Source organism: Pseudophryne corroboree, chromosome 2, assembly GCF_028390025.1.
Source record: "Pseudophryne corroboree isolate aPseCor3 chromosome 2, aPseCor3.hap2, whole genome shotgun sequence".
NCBI lineage: Eukaryota > Metazoa > Chordata > Amphibia > Anura > Myobatrachidae > Pseudophryne > Pseudophryne corroboree.
Window position 1 is genome coordinate 394567547 of NC_086445.1, and position 11700 is coordinate 394579246.

Below are 11700 nucleotides of genomic sequence, written 5' to 3' on the forward strand. Positions count from 1 at the left end.
CATCTCCAGGCCAGAACCGGACACAATATACCCCAGGAATGGGATGGATTTAACTTCAAAAACGCATTTTTCCAGTTTGCAATACAGATGATTGGTACGGAGACGGGACAAAACTTCTTTCACCCCGAACCGATGTTCCTCCAGGTCATTCGCAAAGATAAGGATATCATCGAGATAGACCACAACATATCGATAGAGAATGACCCTGCAGATTTCATTCATGAAGTGTTGAAATACCACAGGAGCATTGCTGAGTCCGAAAGGCATGATGAGGTACTCGTAATGTCCGTCACGGGTGTTAAACGCGGTCTTCAACTCGTCACCCTTCCGGATTGGGATGAGATTATAAGCACCCCTCAAATCTAACTATGTAAAAATGGTGGCTCCACTGACGTGGTCAAACAGCTAGGTAATAAACGGCAGAGGGTACCGATTTTTCACTGTGATGTCATTCAGACCCCGGTAGTCGATACAAGGCCGCAGGCCGCCATCTGTCTTCTTTACGAAGAAGAAGCCTGCGCCAGCTGAGGAAGATGAAGGCCGGATAAACCCTTTAGCCAGATTTTCCTTAATATACTCTTCCATGGAGTGGGTCTCAGGCAACGACAGTGGATACGTGCATCCACGAGGAGGAGTTTTCCCTGGGATGAGATCGATAGGCCAATCCCATTCTCTATGGGGAGGAAGAATATTGGCTGAGGACTTGCTGATTACATCGGTGAAATCCTGACATGGAGAAGGTGGAACATCAGGAGATTAACCCAGTGCTGAAGCCGCGCCTCCACCCCTCTGCCTCATGCCGTGAACATCTCAGCTTTGCTTGCATACTGCCATCAGGCTACCTCCCACTTGCCTGCACCTCTTGTCATCTGTCTGTCGCCCCTCCCCACTAGATTGTTAGCTCTTCAGAGCAGGGCCCTCTTTCCTCTTGTTATCTAAGCCCTCGTCTCGACACATTTCACTTGCAGCTCTCCCCTACTCAACGACCATCTTTATACTGCTAGTAAAGGCTCATCTCTATGGCCATCAGCCTCTAGTAGTACGATGAGCACTCCATCAATACTTACATCTTAGCTGTATTATGTCTTTAGAACGTGTGGTGCTCTATTTTACCTGTACTCTCTTCCTGTTATTTATTTACTGTAATGCTATGTTTGTCTCCCTGTACTGTCCTTTGTACGGCGCTGCGAAACACATGTGGCGCCTTTATAAATAAAATGTAATAATAATTTAGAAGAAGATTTGCAAACTGGAAGCACTTTATGTAGACATGTCTCAGAACAAGAAGGACCCCATGCTAGGATATGAGTAGTCCTCCAATCAACTTGAGGGTTATGCAAACGAAGCCATGGGAGGCCTAGAAATACAGGATGCGTGGCCCTTGGGATTACCAGGAAGGAAATCAGTTCAGTGTACAGAACCCCTACCTTCAGACGGATAGGTAGGGTCTTGGAGGTAATCACTGCATCAGAAATCTTACCACCGTCCACGTCGGTTAAAAATATAGGAGATGACAATCTCTAAGTGGGTAGAGACCACTGCTTAACGAACTTCTCAGTTATAAAGTTTCCGGTTGCTCCAGAATCCAACAAGGCAACAAGATTCTTGGTACGTTGAGCCACCTGAAGAGAAACTGAGAGGTTACAGTCACTTGAAGATGGAGAGGAATTCATTGCTCCTATCCGACCCTCTCCTTGGCGGGCTAGGATTTGGAGTTTCCCAGACGCTCAGGACAGGCGTTAATGAGGTGGGATGGTGCAGCACAATACAGGCAAAGATGATGAGATAGACGTCTTCTACGCTCAGCTGGAGACCATCGTGAGTGACCTATCTGCATAGGTCTTTGGGTGGAGATGGCTGGCGAGGAGGAGGAGCAGAAGGAGTCTTATGAACTGTTGACCTACCTCGCTCTATAGCCCTTTCACAGAACCTTAGGTCAACCTTGGTGCAGAGCGAAACGAGCCCATTCAATTTTGAGAGCAAGTCTCTAGTAGCGAGCTCATCTTTAATACGTTCAGACAGGCCTTGCCAGAAAGCTGCATAGAGAGCTTCCTCATTCCAGGAGACTTCAGATGCCAAAGTCTGGAATTGAACTAAATACTGTCCGACAGTTCGTGTCCCCTGACATAGCCGGAGGATTTCAGAAGAGGCTGATGACACTCGACCTGGCTCATCAAAGATGCGTCTAAATGTTGCCACGAAGTCAGAATAGGATGACAACAGCATATCTGATCTTTCCCATAATGGTGATGCCCAGTCGAGGGCGGAGCCACTGAGAAGAGAGATGATATAAGCAACTTTAGTGCGGTCTGTAGGAAAACTTCCAGGTTGCAACTCAAAGTGGATCTCACACTGGTTTAAGAAACCCCTGCAGCCTTCTGGGGATCCGTCATATTTAGTAGGTGTCGGCAAGTGGAGACGTGGAGCAGAAATGGGTATGGCGGGTGGGGATACCACCGTAGGTACTGCAGTTGGCACACTGGACGCCCCTGACCCACGGAGGGTTGCTTGGATTTCATCCAGCCGGGAGGAGAGGTCCTTAAGACATCGGATGACATGGCCTTGTGCAGCCACCTGATGTTCAAGGTGGGCTGCCGGTTCTTACATTGGCCTAGTCCCTTGGACTTGATCTCCGACCAGCTCCATTAGGTCAGTGCTTACTGGCACAACTGAGGGCTGGTGTTGGTACCTGGAAGCCTCAGTTGTAGGGGCTGACAGGTAATTGAACTTAGGAGGTGAGATGGGACTCCTAGACATGCGCAGGAACTGCAACACCAATGCCCGAAGGCGTGACCACGACAACTGGAGGTGACGTCACGGTTTTTATTAAATAATAAAAGTCATAAAAGTTGCAACAAAACAATAACCATCAAAGAGAGTCTCTGAATTCCTACTGGTTTGAGACCAGTACTTAGGAATTGGTTCAAGGTGTGTTATGATGCTTGAGATCGTAGGTGAGGGGTTAAAGTGATTCTAGAGATCGCAGGGACAGCACTTAGCTGTAATAGTAGATCTTTGAGACCCCTGCGGGGTCTGAGCCACTATCTCCACTGACAGGACACTGAGCTCCTGAGGGAATCGAACGTTTCCCGCCACAGGGGATCGCTCACCCCGGCAGCATGCCGCCATTCCCTTACAGAGCCAGAAGATCAGTGGCGAGTCAGTCACCGGCCCCCCTAGCAAGCGGGGAGCCGATGTGAAGATGGCGGCAACAGGGTATGGAGCGCAGTACTAACTGCGCTCCGGGGCTCAGCGGTACATAGTGCGGCGCTGTGAGGGGTGCCCTGAGCCATCGGCTACACCCTATACTGACCTTTAAGCCTGTCAGGGTCCCAGGATCGCTGCCAGCATGATTCCTCAGGCCAGTATAATCTCCAGAAGAGCGGGAAGACTGCGCCATTAAGGGGGCGGAGCTTCTCCTCAGAGCGGACCCAGCAGCATACAGCACCATTTTCCTGCCTGCAGAAACGCTGTCAGTGAAGAGCAGTCTCTCCATATCAACTCCAGCTACATCTTACGGTATCAGGGGGTTGTAGAAGGGGGGGAGGCTGTGTACAGACTGTGTAACCTATTAAGGTGCACAGTCAGCGCTGGTTGGAGTCTCCCTATACCTTGAAAGCTCTGTGTGTGGGTTGGCTCCGATATCTGTGTCTCTCTTGCCATTCTTGGGGGTGAAACTCTGTCTATCCTCGTGTGTGTGTGTGTGTGTGTGTGTGTGTGTGTGTGTGTCTGGGGTCTCCATTTAGCTATGTCCAGGGACTCTGTATCATATGCTGCAGAGGATATGTCCTCTCAGGATGATCTCATTCCATGTAATCAGGATTGCACTGTTTTAGCGCAGATACCAGCAAGGGAGCCTGAATGGTTATCCTCTATCAAATCTATGATTTCTCAGATTTCTACTAGGGTTGCACAGAATGAATCTGCAACTCAGGTTTTACAGAACTCTATGGCAGTTTAGTCCATTTCTGTTACCTCAGGGCCTCCCTCTGTAGGTTCCCACAAATGTGTCCTTGCCCAGATTATGCAAGATGACACGTATACCGATTCTGACCCGGCAGACGGTGATGGGGATGCGCTCAGGGGGGCCGCATCTCTTGCTAAAGGGGTGCAGTTGATGTTAGAGGCTATTAGGGATGTGTTGAATATTGCCGATACAACACCTTGATACAGGCTAGGAAAGGAGTAACGTCAAAGCATTACCATCGCATTTGGAAAAAGTATGTGTCTTGGTGTGAATCCAAGAAGTTTCCTAGGGTGGAGTTTAAACTTGGACGATTTCTCCTCTTCCTCCAAGCAGGTGTGGATATGGGCCTGAGATTAGGTTCCATAAAGTCCAGATTTCGACCCTATCCATTTTCTTCCAGAAACAGTTGGCTGCCCTCCCTGAGGTTCAGACCTTTTTGAATGGAGTTCTGCGCATCCAACCTCCTTTTGTGATGCTTACGGCGCCCTGGGATCTTAATGTGGTGTTGCAGTTCCTCCAGTCGGACTGGTTTGAGCCTCTAAAGGAGTTTGAGGTCAAGTTTCTCACGTGGAAGGCTGCCACTTTGTTGGCATTGGCTTCTGCTAGACGTGTGTCAGAGTTGGGGGCTTTGTCATGTAAAAGCCCATACTTGATCTTCCATGAAGATAGAGCTGAGCTCCGGACACGTCAGCAGTTCCTTCCGAAGGTTGTGTCGGCATTTCATATCAACCAACATATTGTGGTGCCAGTTGCAACTGACTCCTCAGTTTCATCAAAGTCCTTGGATGTTGAAAGGGCTATGAAAATCTATGTGAAGAGGACTGCTCGTCACAGAAAATCGGATTCTCTGTTTGTCCTGTATGATCCCAAGAAACTTGGGTGTCCTGCTTCTAAGCAGACAATCTCTCGCTGGATCAGTTTTACTATCCAGCATGCGTATTCTACGGCAGGATTGCCGTGTCCTACGTCTGTTAAGGCTTACTCTACTCATAAGGTGGGTTCTTCCTGGGCGGCTGCCCGGGGTGTCTCGGCTTTACAGCTTTGCCGAGCGGCTACTTGGTCGGGGTCAAACACGTTGGCAAAGTTCTACAAGTTCGATACTTTGGCCTCTGGGGATCTGATGTTTGGTCAATCAGTTCTGCAGGAGCCTCCGCGCTCTCCCTCCCGTTCTGGGAGCTTTGGTTCATCCCCATGGTACTAATGTGGACCCCAGCATCCTCTAGGACGTAAGGGAAAATAGGATTTTAATTACCTACCGGTAAATCCTTTTCTCATAGTCCGTAGAGGATGCTGGGCGCTCGCCCAGCACTTCGTGATCCTGCAGTGGTTACTTAGTTCAGTACTGCTTAGTTATTGGTAAGTACTGTTTTGTTACTTGGTAATAGGGAGGCCAATCCTGGGATTGGGATCGGCGGGATCCCGGGATTTGGGCCCAAAAATGCCGGGATTTGAATCCCGGGATTTGAGCATCCAATCCCGTGATTCACGGGATTATACTGCGCATGCGCGGCGGAGGGAGGGTGGTTGTGTAAGTAATAGTACTTACTAATATTAGGCGGGCGGCAGCCATGAACAAGTTGAACGCGGCGGCATTTCAATTGTAGCGCCGGCCTCCAGCCAATCAGAGCTGGCGGACCGGCAGCCAATCATGAGCGACTGCTGCGGCCGCTTCCCTGATTGGCTGCCGGTCCGCCAGCTCTGGTTGGCTGGCGGCCGGCGCTTCATTTATAATGCCACCGCGTTCAGTGTGTTAATGGTTGCCGCCCGTCTAATAGTAAGTGCTATTACTTACACCCACCCTCTCTCCCTCCGTGCAGTCAGTGCTCCCTATACAGCCTTCCTCCCTCCCGCGCCGCTACCAACCCTCCCTGCCGCGACCTACACCCTCCCTCCTGAGTCCTGCACCGCTACCTACACCCTCCCTACCTCCCGCACCGCTACCTACACCCTCCCTACCTCCCGCACCGCTACCTACACCCTCCCTCCAGCGCTGCTCCCTACAACTTTCTCTGATCCCTACTGCAATCCCGGGATCCCGGGAATCCCGGGATTGACCGTTTCTCAATCCCGAATCCCGGGATTGAAAAAACGGCCCGGGATTGGCCTCCCTACTTGGTAAGTAATATTGTTCAGCCGTTGCTGATGTTTCAAGCTAGTTAGCTTGGTTTGCATTGTGTGAGCTGGTGTGAATCTCGCCACTATCTGTGTAAAATCCTCTCGAAGATGCCTGACTCCACAGTTTCTAGACTGAGTGTGGTAGGAGGGGCATAGAGGGACGAGCCAGCCCACACTCTCAAACTCTTATAGTGCCAGTGGCTCCTAGTGGACCAGTCTATTGTCATGGTACTAATGAGGGCCGGTTCTACACCTTGCGGCGCCCAGTGCGAAAGTTTCCACTGGCGCCCCCCCCCCCCCCCGGCAAAACAATTAGTTCGCGTAAAATAGGGGTGGCTTCATAGGGGAGGGTCGTGGCCACAGTTATGCCCCCAGTAGCTGTGCCCCCAGATTTGCCCCAATTAGTTGTGACCCCAGTTGATTTGCCCCCTGTAGCTGTGCCCCCTTGTAGATTTGCCCCCAGTTAATTTGCCCCCTGTAGCTGGTCCCCCTGTAGCTAGTCCCCCTGTAGATCTGCCCCCTGTAGATGTGCCCCTTGTAGCAGTGCCCCATGTAGCAGTGCCCCTTGTAGCAGTGCCCCCTGTAGTAGTGCCCCCAGTAGCTGTGCCCCCTGTAGTAGTGCCCCCAGTAGCTGTTCCCCCTGTAGCTGTGCCCCCAGTATGTGCCCTTTGTAGCTGTGCCCCCAGTATGTGCCCTCTGTAGTTGTGCCCCTTGTAGCTGTGCCCCCAGTAGTAGTGCTCCTTGTAGCTGTGCCCCCTGTATGTGCCCCCAGTAGTAGCGACGCTTTCAAAGCCTAAAGGGAAAAAAAACAATACTTACCAGCCTCGCTCCTGCTTCTGGACCGCTGCTGCCGCTGTCTCCGGGCGCCGGCTCCTCTCTATGGGAGAGACGTCATGACGTCTCTCCCATAGCAGCGCCGCACTGACACTAGGGGTCAATTTTGACCTCTAGCTTCAGTCACTGACACCGGCTGCAGCGGGCGCACATGGCGCTCGCGGGAGCCGGGGAGCGGGGATGGAGGGAAGATTAGTAGCGGCTCTTGCCACGGCGGCGCCCTCAGGGTAGCAGCGCCCCGGGCAAAAAGCCTGCTTGCTCGTGGCAAGAGCCGCTACTAGTTCTAATGTGGACCCCAGAATCCTCTACGGACTACGAGAAAAGGATTTACCGGTAGGTAATTAAAATCCTATTTTTAACTGACTCCTCTATACCCACCACTACTACACTGACCCCTCTATACCCTACACTAAACTATTGACCCATTTATACCCTAAACTAAACTACTGACCCCTCTGTACCCTACACTACATTACTGACCACTCTATACCCTACATTACTGACGCTATTGTAAAACACACACACATTGGCATAGATAGGGAAAAAAACACACACATTGGCACCGATAGGAAAACCAAAACTTACAATTTTAATGATCACACTGTGTTTAAGCGTCAGGCTGTGGCATCCTCCACGTGGCTGCTTGGTGTGTCTTTCCTTTTTATTATAACTAAGGGTCCCTGTGTACCCCCCCTCCCCTGGCCCCTGTGTGAACGATGTCCCCACCTTCCACTGTGTGAGTGATATCCCCCCATTCCCTTGTGTGAACTATGTGTCCTTTCCCCATATATGCCCCCCCCCCCTTGCCCTGGGTGATTGATATCCCCTTATGTGAGCCATGTCCCCCTTCCCCTGTGTAAGCCATGTGCCCCCTTCCTCTTCCGCTCTGTGAATGATATCGCCCCTTTCCCCTGTGTAAACTATGTCTCCCTTCCCTCTGTGTGAGCCATGCCCCCCCCCCTTGCCCTGTGTGATTGATTTCCCTCTTCCCCTGTGTGAGCCATGTCCCCCTTCCCCTGTGTGAGCCATGCGCCCCCTCCCTCTTCCGCTCTGTAAGTGATATCACCCCCTTTCCCCTGTGTAAACCATGTCTTCCTTCCTTCTGTGTGAGCCATGTCCCCCCCCTCCCTTGCCCTGTGTGATTGATTTCCTTCTTCCCCTGTGTGAGCCATGTCCCCCTTCCCCTGTGTAAGCCATGCGCTCCCTCCCTTTTCCGCTCTGTGAATGATATCGCCCCTTTCCCCTGTGTAAGCCATGTCTCCCTTCCCTCTGTGTGAGCCATGTCCACCCCTTGCCCTGTGTGATTGATATCCTCCTTCCCCTGTGTGAATGATGTCCCCCTTCCCCTGTGTGAGCCATGTGCCCCTTCCCATGTGGGATATCACCACTTCCTCCTGTGTAAGCCATGTCCCCTTTCCCAAAGCCACTGTGTCAGCCATGTCCCCCCTCCACTGTGTGAATGAAATCACCCCTTCCCCTGTGTGAGCCATGCCCCCTTTCCACTGTGTGAGTAATATCATCCCTTCCCCATTTTGTAAGCCATGCCCCCCCCTTCTCCTGTGTGAGCCATGCCCCCTTACCCTTATAAGTAATATCACACCTTCCACCTTTTGTGAGCCATGTCCACCTTACCCTGTGTGAGCCATGCCCCCCCCTGTCCACAGTGTGACTGCCAGTGCCTACTACTGCGCCTGCTGCTTTCCCAATTCCATCCTCCACAGATAGCTACATCGCGTCACCCTCTGCACGTTGTCTCCTGGCTGGCTCCTCTGTCTACAGCCAGCTGCCAGGGTCATGGTCGGATCTCACATAATGTCGGTGACCACACACAGCACAGACGAGTGAGCACTGAGTCTAGGTCACAGAGGGGCAGCACTGATGCTGTTCGGCGCTCCACCTCCGCTCAGTGGCTCGACTGTTAAAGCAGGAAGGGCATGATCAGGGGACAATGGAGGTGCCAGGTGCCCCCTTCAGGGCTGGAGCCAGTCGGCAGCTCATTTTTCTCCAGGAGTTCTGCCCCTGTGTCCATTGCAGTTCCGCTTTTTTGTTTATAGAACTGGTCTTCATTCCAGAAATAATTGTGGTTTAAGGTATTCTGTTGTACACATAATAAGGTATACTTGGGCTATTGAAGTTCAGATTGAGTGCACAGGTAGTGGTATGTGTGCACAGTCTTCTACACATTTGATGCAAGTATATAGGGCCTTGTATTTGTGGGAATTTGTTGCCCCATTGATGGTTTAAGATGTTTTGTAAAAGTACTATAGAGTCTCTGGTGCAGTTTATTTGTTTGGAAACTAAGGGTCTATGAATCCAGAAATATTTAAACTGATGGAGTTTATGCCAGGCAGAATAGGGGGGTCTGGAGGATTTCTGAGATCTTTATGAATTTTTTGTAGATGGTAAAAAACTGGAATCTTGGGGTGGATAATGTAAAGGTGATCATATTATTTTATGGTTAGAATTCCTAGATGTTGACCTTCTGAAAATTTATGTAGCCTTCGGTTGGTTTTTTGGCAAGCATAAAACGATAAAGGCAGAACTGAAAACAGATGGATTCTCTCAATAACAACGCCCTTTCAATCTAGGTTGGGTTTTTTGGCAAGAATTGTATAGGTGGTGCGATCTGAAAGAAGTCTGGTAGTTTCATTTTAATAGTTTTGTTTATCCATGACAACCAGACCTCCTCCTTTTGGTTATTGATTTTAATACTTTCTTAGTTCCTTAAATCTTCTATCACTATTTTTTCCAATTTAATGAGTTTCATTTTCAGTTTATCTGGGATTTGCTCTATTCCCCTTTCCACTAACTTCTGAAATGTTTCCAGTGTGAGGCCTTTCAGAGAAATTTTCATACACAACGAAGGAAAGGGTTCTTTACAGTAAGGGCAGTAAGGATTTGAAATTCTCTGCCAGAGAAGTTAGTCATGGTGGACTCTGTCAATATGTTTAAAAATGGATTAGCTAAATTCCTAGTGGAAAGAAATATCCATGGTTACAGCATTTAAAGGAGGAAAATTATAGAGCATGAGCTATAGCTGTCATAATACAGGTTGAACTCGATGGACATTTTTGTCTTTTTTTCAACCTCATTAACTATGTAACTATATATGTCCTGGAAAATGTTGCTTGGTAGTTTTAGATTTGTGTGGATTTTTATTTAATTCTATTATATATTTATTTATTTTTATTAAAATTATTATTATTATTATATTATTTTTCTTCATTTTTTACATATAGGGCCTAATTCAGTAAGGATTGCAAATTCTGCTAATCAGCAGAATTTGCAATCCTTTTGCTAGCATGCTGGGGGCCGCCCATCGAAAGGCAAGGCCACCTAGCATGCTGACCGCCACCTCCCCCCCCTTTATGAAGCAGAAATTATGATCGCAGGAGGCCCGCCGCCATGTTCATCGCGACGGCTGCATGTGCTGCGCCGCCCCCTACACTCCGCGACACCCTCTGCCTGATTGATAAGCAGAGGCGATCGCATTTTCTGCATCCCCCGCAGAAAGTGTGGGCCCATGCGCAGGACGATTGCTGCGCATGCGCCTGTGGGGCGATCGTAATAATTCCGGTTGGATCGCGATTTGTGATCCAACCTGAATTAGCCCCATAATCCAGTGCACTTTGCACATTTCTCCTATTTTTGCATATTTGCTCATTTAGCTTTTATTCTGTTTATATTGTCAGACATTGGGCTACACGTACAGCAGTATCAGTGCAACCGACAGTTAGTGGGAGATTCAATTGTTTTGAAAAGTCAGTTGGGTGTCTGTTTTTTCCTATCTAATAGACAGGAAAAAATAGACACCCAACCAACTTTTCAAACAATTGAATTCCACCCTAAAGGGGACATGTACTAAGCAGTGATAAAAGTGGAGAAGTGAGCCAGTGGAGAAGATGCCCATATTATGCAAATTATAAATTATAAATGTTACGTCAATGCTGATTGGTTGCCATGGGCAACTTCTCCACTGGCTCACTTCTCCACTTTTATCACTGCTTAGTATATGTCCCCCTTAGTCTCTTATATTGCAGTGTTTGGTTAACAGATTACATGTAAACTTTCAAATTGCATTGTATCGGAGTAAATTCAGTAGCCCACGGAAAGCAATTATTTAAACTCTGTCTCTGATAATTATAGGGCACAATGTATGTACAGAGTACACAGTTTCAACATACATTATTGTTTGAATAGGTTTCATGTGTATTCAGAGAAGGATAAACAGAAGGGCGCAGTGATGACACAAGATAGTGAATATCCAGATATACCAAAAGCTGCAACAGAGGAGCAGCTCTCAGGTAGAGTGAGTTATTGGTGTGGCTGTTTGCATGCACTGGCAAGAGTGTAACATAGACACATAGAATTTGACGGCAGATAAGAACCACTTGGCCCATCTAGTCTGCCCCTTTTTTATTTTATCCTTTAGGCAATCTCAACCCTTTTTTAACCTTAACTCTTTGTAAGGATATTCATATGCCTGTCCCAAGCATGTTTAAATTGCCCTACAGTCTTAGCCTCTACCACCTCTGATGGGATGCTATTCCACTTATCCACTACCCTTTCTGTGAAGTCATTTTTCCTTAAATTTCCCCTGAACCCCCCCCCCCTCCAGTCTCAATGTATGCCCTCGAGTTCTAATACTTCTTTTCCTTTGAAGAATGTTTCCCTCCTGAACTTTGTAGATGGTTAATGAAAAGGAATTAATTTGTCATATCTTCAGGATTTTCACAAGTTCCTTGGTTTAATAGAACTTTAGTATTTAGTGAAATATCTGTTAA

General features: G+C 48.6%; 1 protein-coding gene across 4 annotated transcripts in view; it reads left to right on the forward strand.

The window, feature by feature from the left end:
* VWA3B (von Willebrand factor A domain containing 3B) overlaps window positions 1-11700 on the forward strand; it is a 340688-nt gene that overhangs the window by 65123 nt on the left and 263865 nt on the right. For all 4 annotated transcript variants that reach the window (XM_063953326.1, XM_063953327.1, XM_063953324.1 and 1 more), the window contains exon 7: window positions 11117-11220. In XM_063953326.1, coding sequence (XP_063809396.1) covers window positions 11117-11220 — 104 coding nt within the window. The remainder of the gene's footprint in view (window positions 1-11116; window positions 11221-11700) is intronic.